The sequence below is a fragment of the Acomys russatus genome, chromosome 9 (assembly GCF_903995435.1).
Source record: "Acomys russatus chromosome 9, mAcoRus1.1, whole genome shotgun sequence".
In the NCBI taxonomy this organism is placed as follows: domain Eukaryota; kingdom Metazoa; phylum Chordata; class Mammalia; order Rodentia; family Muridae; genus Acomys; species Acomys russatus.
This window is the reverse complement of record NC_067145.1, coordinates 63,955,015-63,967,288: the sequence shown is the minus strand read 5'-3', so window position 1 is coordinate 63,967,288 and position 12,274 is coordinate 63,955,015. Positions and strand designations below refer to the sequence as shown.

Below are 12,274 nucleotides of genomic sequence, written 5' to 3'. Positions count from 1 at the left end.
ATAATACAAACAATAAAAATATAAAAGAAATAGTCTGTTTCAACTCTAGTTACATGCATTTATAATTCTGAAATCCACACAGTAAGGAATGGAGTATCATTTGTTGTACTTGTGAATGCTTCACGTGGGCAAAACATTTAAAATCCTACCTTTTCAGGGTTGGAAATGTACTATGATGGTGGAATCCTTGTAAAGCATGTGAGACTAGGTTTAGGCCTCAATATCAACAAAAAGCAAGTTAAAACAAAAACAAAAACAAAACCCTCAAAAGATGTCTACATGTATATTCTAAACTGAGTATCTCTGACACAAAATGCTTGGAATAAAGCATGCTCTGAAATTTGGCTGGTGCCCTGATTTTGAAATTTTTCATATGCACAATATTTTGTGGACAGAAAACGTGTAAATACAAAATTCATTTATATTACATATCTTATTCATATATCCCAACAAAAATTCTACAGGTATTTAATGAGTGTGTATAATTATAGTGGGTATAAATTGAGTTTTTAGAAAAGCAGGTGTCATCATATCAGGCACCATAGCGACAATCTGTGATTGTCTCGCATCATCACTCCTCTCTCCAAATTTGTGTGCTACCAATGAGCAACTATTTTCACAATTATCACATGTAAGTATTTAGCAGGGCAAAATATGCACACCATTATTACAGGAAAAAAGTAATGCATCAGCATAGCCAAGCTGCCTAGTAGTATCCCCATAATCCCTGTAGCACCTGTCAGCAGCAAACAATGGCAGCCACCAATCTCCACCTGTGATGGAATTTTTTTTTTTTTTAATAGAAAAGTGGCCACACATGTTCATTGAGAAGCATCACAAGCAGCAGGAGTCTTCTCCAGGGACAAGGAGGCCTCTGTCTGTTGTGTGCTTAAAATGTTTCCTCCAGAGCCATTGGCCTCATGAACAAGGATCTGACAGATGTCTCGTGCAGTCACAAGCGATTGCTGCTCCAGTCCTTCAGTGAGTCCACCTCACCTCTCACCATGCCACTGTTGCCACTTTAAGTGTTATCCCTACCACTATTATGATGGTCATCTCTTCTGCCATTTTCAATGAATAATAGAGCCTCATTACTGATGTGAAAAAAGTTCAGTATCTACTTCCTCCAGCTGACAGATTCTAAAGATGTGTTTGTTTTGCAGAAGGAGCTCAGTTATTTCCCTCCACCCACTCCACTTGACATATGGAATCCATCAATACTTTGTTCACTGTCATAACAGGCAATAGTCTGTCTTTTGTCTTTGTAATCCAAACACTGCTAGCAGCACATATGACACACTATCCTTCTGGATACCTTCCATTTCTATGCCTCTATTCAAGAAAGTGCTTTTATACTGACTATCCATCCATAAAACATCCTGGTCAGATGGGTGGACTCATGAAAGCATGTGACAACACCTTTCTAATGAACATTTCATGAGGAGGATAAACAGAAAGCCATCTAGGAATAACAACAATCTTGCAGCTGTCACCCAGTCCAACTTCATTGCCCTAAGCAGGCACTGCCAGGATGAAATGTTTCGGAAACCAATTAGGAATGACATCCTTGGCAAACCGTGACAGTTGGTAGTAAGAAGAAATTCCTTCCCTTAGAGCAGTGGTCTCAACCTTCCAAATGCTGTGACCCTTCTATATAGTTCCTCATATCTTGGTGACCCCCAACCATAAATTTTTTTCATTACTACTTCATAACTGTAATTTTGTTATGAATGCTAAATATCTGATATGCAAGATATTTAATCTCTTTGAAAGGGTTGTTCAACTTTCAAAGGGGCCACAAGCCACAAGCCACAAGTTGAGAAGCACTGCTTTAGAACAAGTTTGCCAGGGTTTTGCCAGCAAGTTCACTTTGGGATGACTTAGCGTGACCCACACAATTATTCCTTGTAAGCATCCTTTATCCTTGTAGGGACTGTCCTGACAGCTGTTGTCAGTGTCTTCCTAGGGAACAGTAACGCTGTAAAATCTGTTTCATTACCATTACATACTTATTCTGGCACTCCATTTTCATCAACAATGATGACCTTGTTAATTTGTCAATGAATTTTATCCTGCTTTGGGGTCAGGAAATGTACTTTCATTACAGATGCAAGCTTGGTACAATATCTTTTTGGGAGCTACTAGTCTACGTTCCCAAGGGTGAAGGTCTCTAACTCCTGGGCTCAGGTTGTCCTTCCTTCTCAGCATTTAAATATCTAGTAACATGGGTATGGATCACACCTTGCTATGCTGTGCCTTTTCTGAAAATTTGGCACAATCACCCTGATGAATATTTACAGTTCTTTCCATTTGGGGGGGGGGGAGGAGGTTGATGGAGCTCTACTGTCTCCAGATTGGTGTGGCTTCAAGTAGCAGTGGGGGCACTGGAACGCTGATGTGCCACTCTGAACAAGGCCAAGAACTTCCTGCCTAGCTTCTGCACTGTTCTTCTAGTTTCTGTTAACTTGGTTCAACACCTCAGTGCACAACTTTAATCAATTATCCCTCCTTGGCTTCAGGTTATGCATGGTGGTCATTCCAATACCAACTTCTTTATGATGATTTTACCTGTAACAGTGCCCAGTTTCTCCAGTAGCTTGGCTTTCTATATACTACACTCAAACACTTCTTTTTTCTTGTATTATCAATGGGAAAACTGTAGGTCTATTCCTTCTCCCTTTCCTCAATATTTCCCATAGTAGTTTTACTGTATAGAGCAGAATTAAACAAATCATGCAATGCTTAATGCTCATGGGCCTTGTTCTCCTAGGGGCATGCTGGGAAACTTGTAATTGGCATGCCTGGCTTCACATATGCCATGTTACTACTACCTATGAATATGCTTTAGTGAATACAGGTGTGCCTGAAATAGGGACTCAGAAAGTGAAGGAGCTGGGTCATTATGTCCCCTTTTAGATATTAAATGGGCTGCATATTATGTTCCTATAATTTGACTGTTACTTGTTATATGAGGCAAAGAGGGAAATAAAGAGCAGAGTGTTGGGTATATTCTCACATTCACTGATGACACCTACACCATCTTGCATGTGGTTTCCAAGCCACAGAAATAGAGATGAATTATGGAGAATATGTGCACATGAATTAAAAGGGAATCAAGTTCTTAGTATTCTGCAGTTTTCTGTAAGATCTATGCTATTTTTTATTCAAATGCTCTTAAGAATAGGATGTCTCTTTTGTTACACTGTTGTATGGATGGTTATGAAAGTCTGCAGATGGCTCAGGTACAGGAGAATCTTATTTGTTGCTCCAGGGCCAGTACCCACCCCCATTCCTCTACTGCCTTCCAGATTGCTCACAGGGAACTGTGAAAGGACGTGTGCAGACAAGCTAAACTCAGCCAGCCAAACTTTGCAAGGCTGAGATATCCCTGGCCTTGAAACATTGTCTCCCAGAGGAGTAAGCAGAGATCAGACTATCAGAGACGCAGCATACCATTCTACTCTCTACTTAGCAAAGGGAAGATGGCACCATGAAGCAGAGGTAGTCTCTGACAATGGGAAGAGAAATGTAACCCACCTCAGGGAAGGACACAGCAGGGTCCTCTATGAGGGACCATTTTTCTTTTCTCACTTAGTCAAATCTTCGGGGGGGGGGGAGTAAAGTTATTTCTAGAGATTGGACCACTTGGATTTTCAGTAGAACCAATTTAGTCCCAGTTTGTAGGCAGGAATTGAATTGTCAGGAAGTATGTTCTTTCCTATCAGTTGAGATGACTAAGAAAGAATTTGTGCTGTAAAACCACAGAGAGCTGCTGTACTTACCACTTCATAATCACATTTGCTCACTGAACATAGAATCTCACCTCATACTCGACATGATGATACGCTTCAAAGGAAATGGGGGTAAACTGAAGATGTGTTTGTCACAGAACCTACTTGGAGTTATATTCTCTCTCTCTCTCTCTCTCTCTCTCTCTCTCTCTCTCTCTCTCTCTCTCTCTCTCTCTCTCTCTCTCTCTCTCTCTCTCTCTCTCTCTGTGTGTGTGTGTGTGTGTGTGTGTGAAGGGGGGAGGAAAGGGGGGGGTCACGTGAAGGTCAAAGGTTAATGTGGGCTATTTTCCTAAGTCACTCTCTTATCTTTTGAGACAGGATCTCTCACTAAACTTGGAGTTTATCCATTTGTCAGAACGGGCTGATCAGTGAGTAACCACCCAGGGATCGTCCTTTGTCTCTGCTTCCCCAGTGCTACAATTACAGGTGTGTGCTGCTGAGCCTGGCACCTCACCTTCTTCAAAACATAGGTAGTAGAGATTGAACTCAGTTTTCATGGTTATATACTAAGCACTTTAATAAGCCATCTCCCTAGCCCCTAATGTCTTTCCAGTGCTTTTAGATATATTTGTTTTTATATTTTAAACCCATAGATATGATATAAACTGTTTCCAGCCCTTTAATGTTACCGCAGGTGACAATCTCAGTCACATTAGATTGCACAAAACACCTCTAGCACGCCATGCTTGGAGCAGCACTGTGATAACTACAGCTATAGGTATGAGCAACAGAGTCCAAAAGAACATACACCAGCTTTGTTCCAGAGACATCAAATAGCAAGAGTTGAATGCAAGGATATAAAAGAGAATAAACGAAATTATTAAAGCTTAGAAAATGTTCTTACTGAAAATAGTTAAGGATTATACACAGCTATTTTGATTCTCAAAATTACAAACTTTCCCCCTTTAAATTTCTGGAGGGGAGAAAAAAGGCTACATAAGAATTTATCAGTGAAATCATTTGGCAAAAATTCTGACAAGGTAACCAGGCATGGCAACAAATGCTTATAATCCTGGCACTTGTGAGGCTGAGGCAAGAGGAGTCTGTTGTGATTTGAGCAACGTTTGAATGCTTGGTCATCAAGGAATGGCACTATTTGAGAAGGATGAGGAGAAGTAGCCTTGTTGGGGGAGGTGTCTCACTGGGCGTTGGCTTTGAGGTTTCAAAAAGCACATGCCAGGCCTAGCATCTCTGTCTGCTGCCTATGGATCAGAATGTAGCTCTCATCTACTGCCCCAGCACCATGCCTGCCTGCATGCCGCCATACTCCCTGCTATGAAAACAATGGACTAAATCTCTGAAAACTGTAAGCAAGCCCACAATTAAAAGCTTTCTTTTATAAGAGTTGTCTTCAAATTAAATTAAATTAAAAAAAAAAAAAGTTGTCTTGGTCATGGCGTCTCTTCACAGCAAGAGGACAGGGACTAAGATAGGATCCAAGTTCAAAGCCACACTGAGCACATATCAAGACTCCACATTTCAGGAAACAAAACCAACAGCATTAACAGCTAAATCAGCCCCAGTGATCATACCACATATCCCATCTTCTGCTCAGTTAACACCTATTAAAAATAGTGATGAAACAAACAATGCCCTTTGAAATCAATGAACCTAGCTCCGTTTTTTGTTGGTGGTGGTTTGGTTTTTGTTTTTGGTTTGTTTGGGGTTTTTTTTGTTTTTGTTTTGTTTGTTTGTTTGTTTGTTTGGTGGTGATGATCTTTTATAACACCCAAGACCTTCAGTAAAAACTTCATCAGCAAGAACACATTCATGAATGACAAATTATCCAGTCAATTCTATACATGTGGATCACATGTTTGTAACTTTTTTGGTGGCTGAGCTGCTCTTTAACAGCACTGCAAAATCTTAAGCACTTACATTCAAAGGACAGTTTAGAGATTACTATATCCAATTCTCTGACTTTTCAGCAGAATAAACTGAAGCCCTGGAACAAATGCTTTGTGAAGATTATGTGGCGGCCACGCATCAGCAAGGCTAAGCTCAAACCCAAGACTCTAGACACTTGGCCCCTACCAAACCTGATGCTCATCTTCTTGATATCTACTCTTAGGAGCACAAATCCTGAAAGAGGATAATTAGGATAAACCTGTTGTACTATATAACCCTAAGTGTGTTTCATGTTTCAAGGTCAATGTCAGGTTATTCAGAGAGACCTATGGTATAATACTTCTAAAGCATAGAGACTAGAATCTTGACAGTAACATGGTACACCATCCATTTACAGTAGTAACAGTCAATGTCCAGTTTGACAAGATTAAAAGTGGCTGATACTTCGAACATTCTCAGTTTCTTAGGCCTATCATCTAGTTAATAATACAACAAAATTTAAGAACATCACAGGATTTCTTCCCCCCAAAAAATTACTTGTAATGGTTAAATTTCATTGTCAACTTCACTGGAAATGGAATTTCCTAGGAAATAAACCTCTTGGGGTGCATAGAAGGGTAGTTGCAGAAAGTTTAATTGAGGAGAGGAGATACATGCTGAATGAAAGTGGTACCGTCTAATTAATGGTCTGGGGAAAGGAGAAAGCTGGCTGTGCACAGCTTCCATTGCTCTCAGACTTTGGCCGTTGATGCAACGTAACCTGTTGCCTCCCACTCTGTCATGCCTTCCCTGCACCAGTCAGCTGCTCCATCTGGAGCCAGAATAAGCTCTTCCTTCCCTACGTGGATTTTGTCAAGTATCTCATCAAAGCAACAAAAACAGTAACCAACAGACTCTTTCGGTCAATATTTTTAGGAAGCTCTATTTTTAATTAAAAATTGCTTTTGACAATTTCAACATATATACAATGTATTTTGGTTGTTTTCACCCTACCATTACCCTCTTTCATCTCCTCCCCATGCAAGCTGAGCTTCTTCTAGAGTCCCCCTCACCCCTTTCATGTCTTGTTTTCACTTGTATATGACACAAAGAATTTAATTAGGGTCGGAACACACTCTTTTCTACTAAAATAAAGCATAACCTCTGCTTTGAACACTGAGTTTTCAATGTTACCTCTTCTCATAGCATGCACAACCATTGCCTGAAATAAAAACCAACTTAGAAGTAGACCCCTAAACAATGAAAGTAAGCTACAAGCTTCAAAGGCCTCCCACACCTCTTCCTGTAGTATGGATAAGTGAGAGCCTGGAGTAGTGACTGACAGCCAGCTCCAATTACCAATGATGCTGGTCAGGTGATCCTTCCTTGTATCCATTTACAGGGCTTGGCTTTTCTCACTCCAGTAGAATAAATTTTACATTTACATAACTACTTCTTCCTTGTACTGTGCTGTTTGTTCTGAAGCAGGCTGGAGTGACTTATGATCAACAGTGAATGATGTTGCTCCCAGCAGAAGCATCTAAGACTGCTCTATGGCCAGGCTGTGAGAAAGCTGGTTGTCACAGTCCTCAGACCTCCTGATGTGCCATTATGCTGCTCAAAGGCTCAGAAATCCAAGGATTCTTATCCTTTCCCTTCTTTTTCTCACTTTCATTTTTTTTTTTTTTTTTTCAACAGAAGTGCCTAGCTGGCCTGAAACTCACTATATAGAACACACAGGTCTTGAACTCACAAGATACCAAGCTGCCTCAGCCTCCCAAGTGTTGGAATTAAAGGTATGTGTTTCTACATCTGGCTAAGTTTCATAAAGAACATTTTCCTATGGGACAAAAAATAGATATGAAAACGAAACCACATGCCCAGGGTCGTGATTCAACATTTACTTTATTTCACTCCCAAATTAAAAGCCAGACATTTATTCAAGGTGATGAAAATTGAGTACTGAAAACTGGAAATCATGCCAGTCCCACATCTTCCTATACAGAATTCTAACAACTCAGGAAAGAATAAAACTAGAAATATTTCCCTAATTAACCAATCTAGAAAATTCAAGGGCATCCATTCTTAAATGGAAGAAAGAAACTCACCAGAGAACATGTGAAGCCCCCCCCCCCTTTTTTTTTGAGACAGGGTTTCTCTGTGTAGCCTTGGCTGTCCTGGACTCACTTTGTAGACCAGGCTGAATTCAAACTCAGAGACCCTCCTGCCTCTGCCTCCCGAGTGCTGGGATTAAAGGCATGTGACACCATGCCTGGCGTTGGGGCCTATTCTTAAGCTCACACTAAGCATTAACTACTGCCCCTGTTTCAGTTGCTCTGTCAGGACAGTGGTACACTATAAGTGAAGTGACCCAGTACCTCCGGATTGCCACAGTGAGGGCCTCTGGTGAGCTGGCACAGGGACAGATGACCTCCTGCCGAAGGCCTTTACTCTGGAAGACATTGAGAAACGCATCACAAGAAGAAATAGACCCTGGAGGGAAAGAGGGACAATGGTCAGACAAGTGTAACAATGTGATTGACTTAAAAGTATCCCATATTAGCAAAATAATTTTGAAGTTATAATTCAGATATAAACAGAGTAAATCACTGTGGAAAATCAAGACATTTACTACATTTTATTACTTATGTTACAAGGAAAGATAATATTTTCAAACCATTAGAAAAAGAAATTAAAATTGCAACTTCTATACAGAAGACACTTTGGGTAACTAATGAATTTAATTTATTAACTTCCGTGAAACGTGGTCTACAACTTTCAGTATGCAAGATCCAGAAAAATGAGTCAATCTAACCAAAGAAAACGTCTCTTAGATGAATTTGCATTAATTACTAAGCCCTATGAAATCTATGACTTTCAAATACAAATTAAGTTTTTTATGCAAGATAGTCTGTGGTGATGTGTATTAAAAGTAATTATTTAATTAGTTCACAGTTTAGGCAATTATTTTAGAAGTGAAGAAATCATTTATAAACTAAGTTATTTGTTTCTATGCTCACTTTCACCCATCAGGCATCAAGAAAGCATAGCCTCCTCCTGTTTACAAACACAGCTAAGCAGAGGTTACAGATGAGGTCAGAAACAGTCTTTCATTCAGTTCTGACATGTGGCTTCTGACATTACAGACTAGTATTACAAAACCAAGCTATTTCAAGGCATATAGAGGATATATTATGGAAATATTAATTTGTTTTATCTGAGATTTATTTATTTATTTATTTTGGGTTTTCCCCTCAAAACAGGGTTTCTCTGTGTAGCCTTTGCTGTCCTGGACTCACTTTGTAGACCACACTGACTTCAAATTCACAGCGATCCACCTGCCTCTGCTCCCTGAGTGTTGGGATTACAGGCCTGCAACACTGTGCTTGGCTGTTATTGTTATTTTATAATGAAGTTTTATTAAAATGAAAGCTTAATTTATTTATTACTACAACTACAGTAGACCATAAAATAGTACTTCTTGAGCTTGCATTCTATGCCAAAGAACTATACTTGGGATTGACTCATTTTATCCTCAAGGATTATGATCTGATTATCACTGCATAGTTGAGAAAGCTAAATTCAAGAAAGAACTGTCTCTACAGAATCTGATTGTTTCTTTTGACTCTAGGCCAGCCAACTATGAACACCTAGTTCAGTCACTTTGTTATCCTGGTCTTTAAGAACACTTCTTGGTTATTTGAAGATAGTCTCAATCAAGATACAGATTAGGAAAAAACAAAACATCAAAGTGCCAAGAATGGCATGTGGAAAAAAAGGAGCTCTGAGGCTTGCCCATCTTTGAATCTACAATTGATGCTTCACTTACAGGGATTTGCTCCATCAGCCACTATTAACATGCGGAGGGAGGACAGGTTGACATCTCTCTGATCTCTGTGTGCTACAAGTGCCCAGTGCATGTCTCTTGATTTCACACAAGCCACTTTTGCTACAAAGGAAAATAGAAGTAAGTTATCATGTGTCACCACCAGACTGTGTGGAGCTGAAGAAGACAGGTAACTGTGATTCACCCACAGCCCAGGAGAAACCAACCTTTGTACTGGCAGACCTTCTGGATCCAGGAGAGGGGGTTGACCTTCATCAGTGAGTATGGGATGCTGATGACGTGCATCATGTTCATGACACTCTGAAACCAACAGACGAACACAAGAGGTAAGCAAAGAGGTGGGGTACATGAAGAGAGGGCTTGCTGTTTAGATATACTGAGGCTCAGCAAGGAGCAAAAATGAGGTACTGAGGTTCACTAACACAACAGGAGCTTTCAGGGGACAAGATGGCTGACTCAAGTTAGGCTCAGTATTGTTAGGGGATACTTTGGTGTCATCCATTAAGACAAAGTAATCATTGTTGCTCAACTACCTCTGACAGAGTCAAAGAATTTAAGTCCAAATCCTTTTCTCATTAAAATGTTGTATTAAAAAGAACCCCAAAAGGATTTTTTCAAAAGTAGATGCTCAGGGTTGGGGAGATGGCGCAATCAGTGAAGTGCCCACCAGGCAAGCATAAGGACGCAATTGTTGAGTCCCCAACACCATGGTGCCATGTGTGGGTACCCATAGACCTTGGGGGAGTGAGGAGGCACAGACAAGGAAATCCCTAAAGCTCACTGGCTAGCCAGCTGAATCCAATCAATGAGCTCCAGCTTCACAGTGAAGCTGTCTCAAAAGATAATGGCACCAGATAGTTGTCTTTGCCTTCTACACACACACGTGCACACACATGCACAGGAACCTACATACATCTACACTAAAAAGTAAATATACCACACATGTACAGGCACACACACAGAGAACAACATACAAACAGCACACCATAAATATCCCAAATAAGATGATGATATATAAATACCTAAGATATTTATGAAAAAGTGTTCATCACTGCAAGCCAGAGAAATGCAAGTCAAAACTACAATGAGTTATTGCCCCTCTCAGAATGGCCTGTGAGTACTCTGAGAAGAGGTAATCTCAAAGAGAGTTTGTAGGAATGTACATTGGTAGAGCAATAGTAAAAAATGGTTTGAAGGGTACAACACACACAGAGAACCCCAGATACAAACATTAATAAGACAACTACAACATGACCCACTAGAATAACTACTAGGCACATTAACAGAGGAACTGAAGTCAGTATGTTGAAGAGACATCACACTCATGAGCTCACTGTAGCACTGTAACAGCCATGATATAGATTTAACCTAGATATCTATCAGTGGAAGCATAGAGAGAAAATGTGATACATATACACAGCGAAATATTTTGAAGACATAAGAATGGAACCCTGGGGGCTGGAGAGATGGCTCAGAGGTTAAGAGCACTGGCTGTTCTTCCAAAGGTCCTGAGTTCAATTCCCAGCAACAATGTGGTGAATCATAACCATCTATAATGAGATCTGGTGCCTCTCTGGCAGACAAGCACACATGCAGATAGAATACTGTATAGTAATAAATTAAAAAACAAAAAAAGATGGAACCCTGGCAGGGGGTGGTGGCCCACACCTTTAATCCCAGCACTTGGGAGGCAGAGGCACGTGGATCTCTGTGAGTCTGAGGTCAGCCTGGTCTACAAAGTGAGTCCAGGACTGCTAGGGCTATGCACAGAGAAAGTCTGTCTCAAACAAAACAAAACAAACCCTGCCACGTGTTGCAATATGGATATAACTGGAGGACAGGACATTATGTTAATCAAGATCAGTCTGGTACAGGAAAACAAAACAGTGCATTGTATTATTTATATGTGGAAGTGAACTGTGAATCACAAAGAAGAGGTGAATACAGTAGGTGTTACTAGAAATGTGAGTTCAGACGCAATGAAGAGCTGGTAAATGCACACAAGACACAGTTAAGATGGAAAGATTAACCTCTAATAGTCTACAATTAGCCTTAGTCAAATGGCCAAGAAGTGATAACCTTTAAAATTTTTATTTATTTACTTTATACCCCAATCGTAGCCCCTTCCTTCCTCTACCTCCCATCCCCCACTATGCAGAAAAGGGGAGCCCTCTCCCTACCAACCCACCTCAGCATATCAAGTCACATCAGTACTGAGTGCATCCTCTTCCCCTTTGGCCTGGCAAGGCAGCCCCTCCAGGGGGAAGTGATAACTTTTAATTTTCTATAGTACAGTAGGATAACAACAGTGGACAAGACTGATAGGTTCAAAATAAACACTAGAGAAATTCTGAATATTTTTGGAATAGAAATGACACATGTTCCATTGCCAACTAATCTGTCCCTATATTAACACATATTACATGTACTAAAATGTCACACAGGACTACTTAAACATGTAACTGTCAATCATAAACAAAAATATAACATTTAGTTTTATAGCCTTTCATTCTAGAAGTCAAATTCCTTTTCAAAGAAGAGTATAATAGTTGTCTCCAAATTAATTTTGCTAGTTAACACACTGAAAGTTATGCAACTCTGTAAAGGGGTCAGAACCACAGTCTTCCATCTAGCCTTGATGGCATAGATTGAGACTCTTAGACAGTTCCTTAAAGTAGATGGGGGAAAACTCACTATATAAATGGTTGTGATTAAGACTCAGGTGGCATGCAGATAACTTGGATCTGCTGCACAGCCCCAGGAAGGACTACAGACTGTAAATGTCAAGGCAGTGCTTTCTGGCTTGGCT

At 40.2% G+C, this 12,274-nt stretch overlaps 1 protein-coding gene across 2 annotated transcripts in view; it reads right to left on the bottom strand.

Annotated features, from left to right (window-relative positions):
- The window catches only part of Dip2c (disco interacting protein 2 homolog C), a 402,377-nt gene that overhangs the window by 95,710 nt on the left and 294,393 nt on the right, over nucleotides 1-12,274 (bottom strand). For both annotated transcript variants that reach the window (XM_051151462.1, XM_051151461.1), the window contains 3 exons: nucleotides 9,672-9,765; nucleotides 9,448-9,567; nucleotides 7,997-8,111 (listed from right to left, as the gene is read on the bottom strand). In XM_051151462.1, coding sequence (XP_051007419.1) covers nucleotides 7,997-8,111; nucleotides 9,448-9,567; nucleotides 9,672-9,765 — 329 coding nt within the window. The remainder of the gene's footprint in view (nucleotides 1-7,996; nucleotides 8,112-9,447; nucleotides 9,568-9,671; nucleotides 9,766-12,274) is intronic.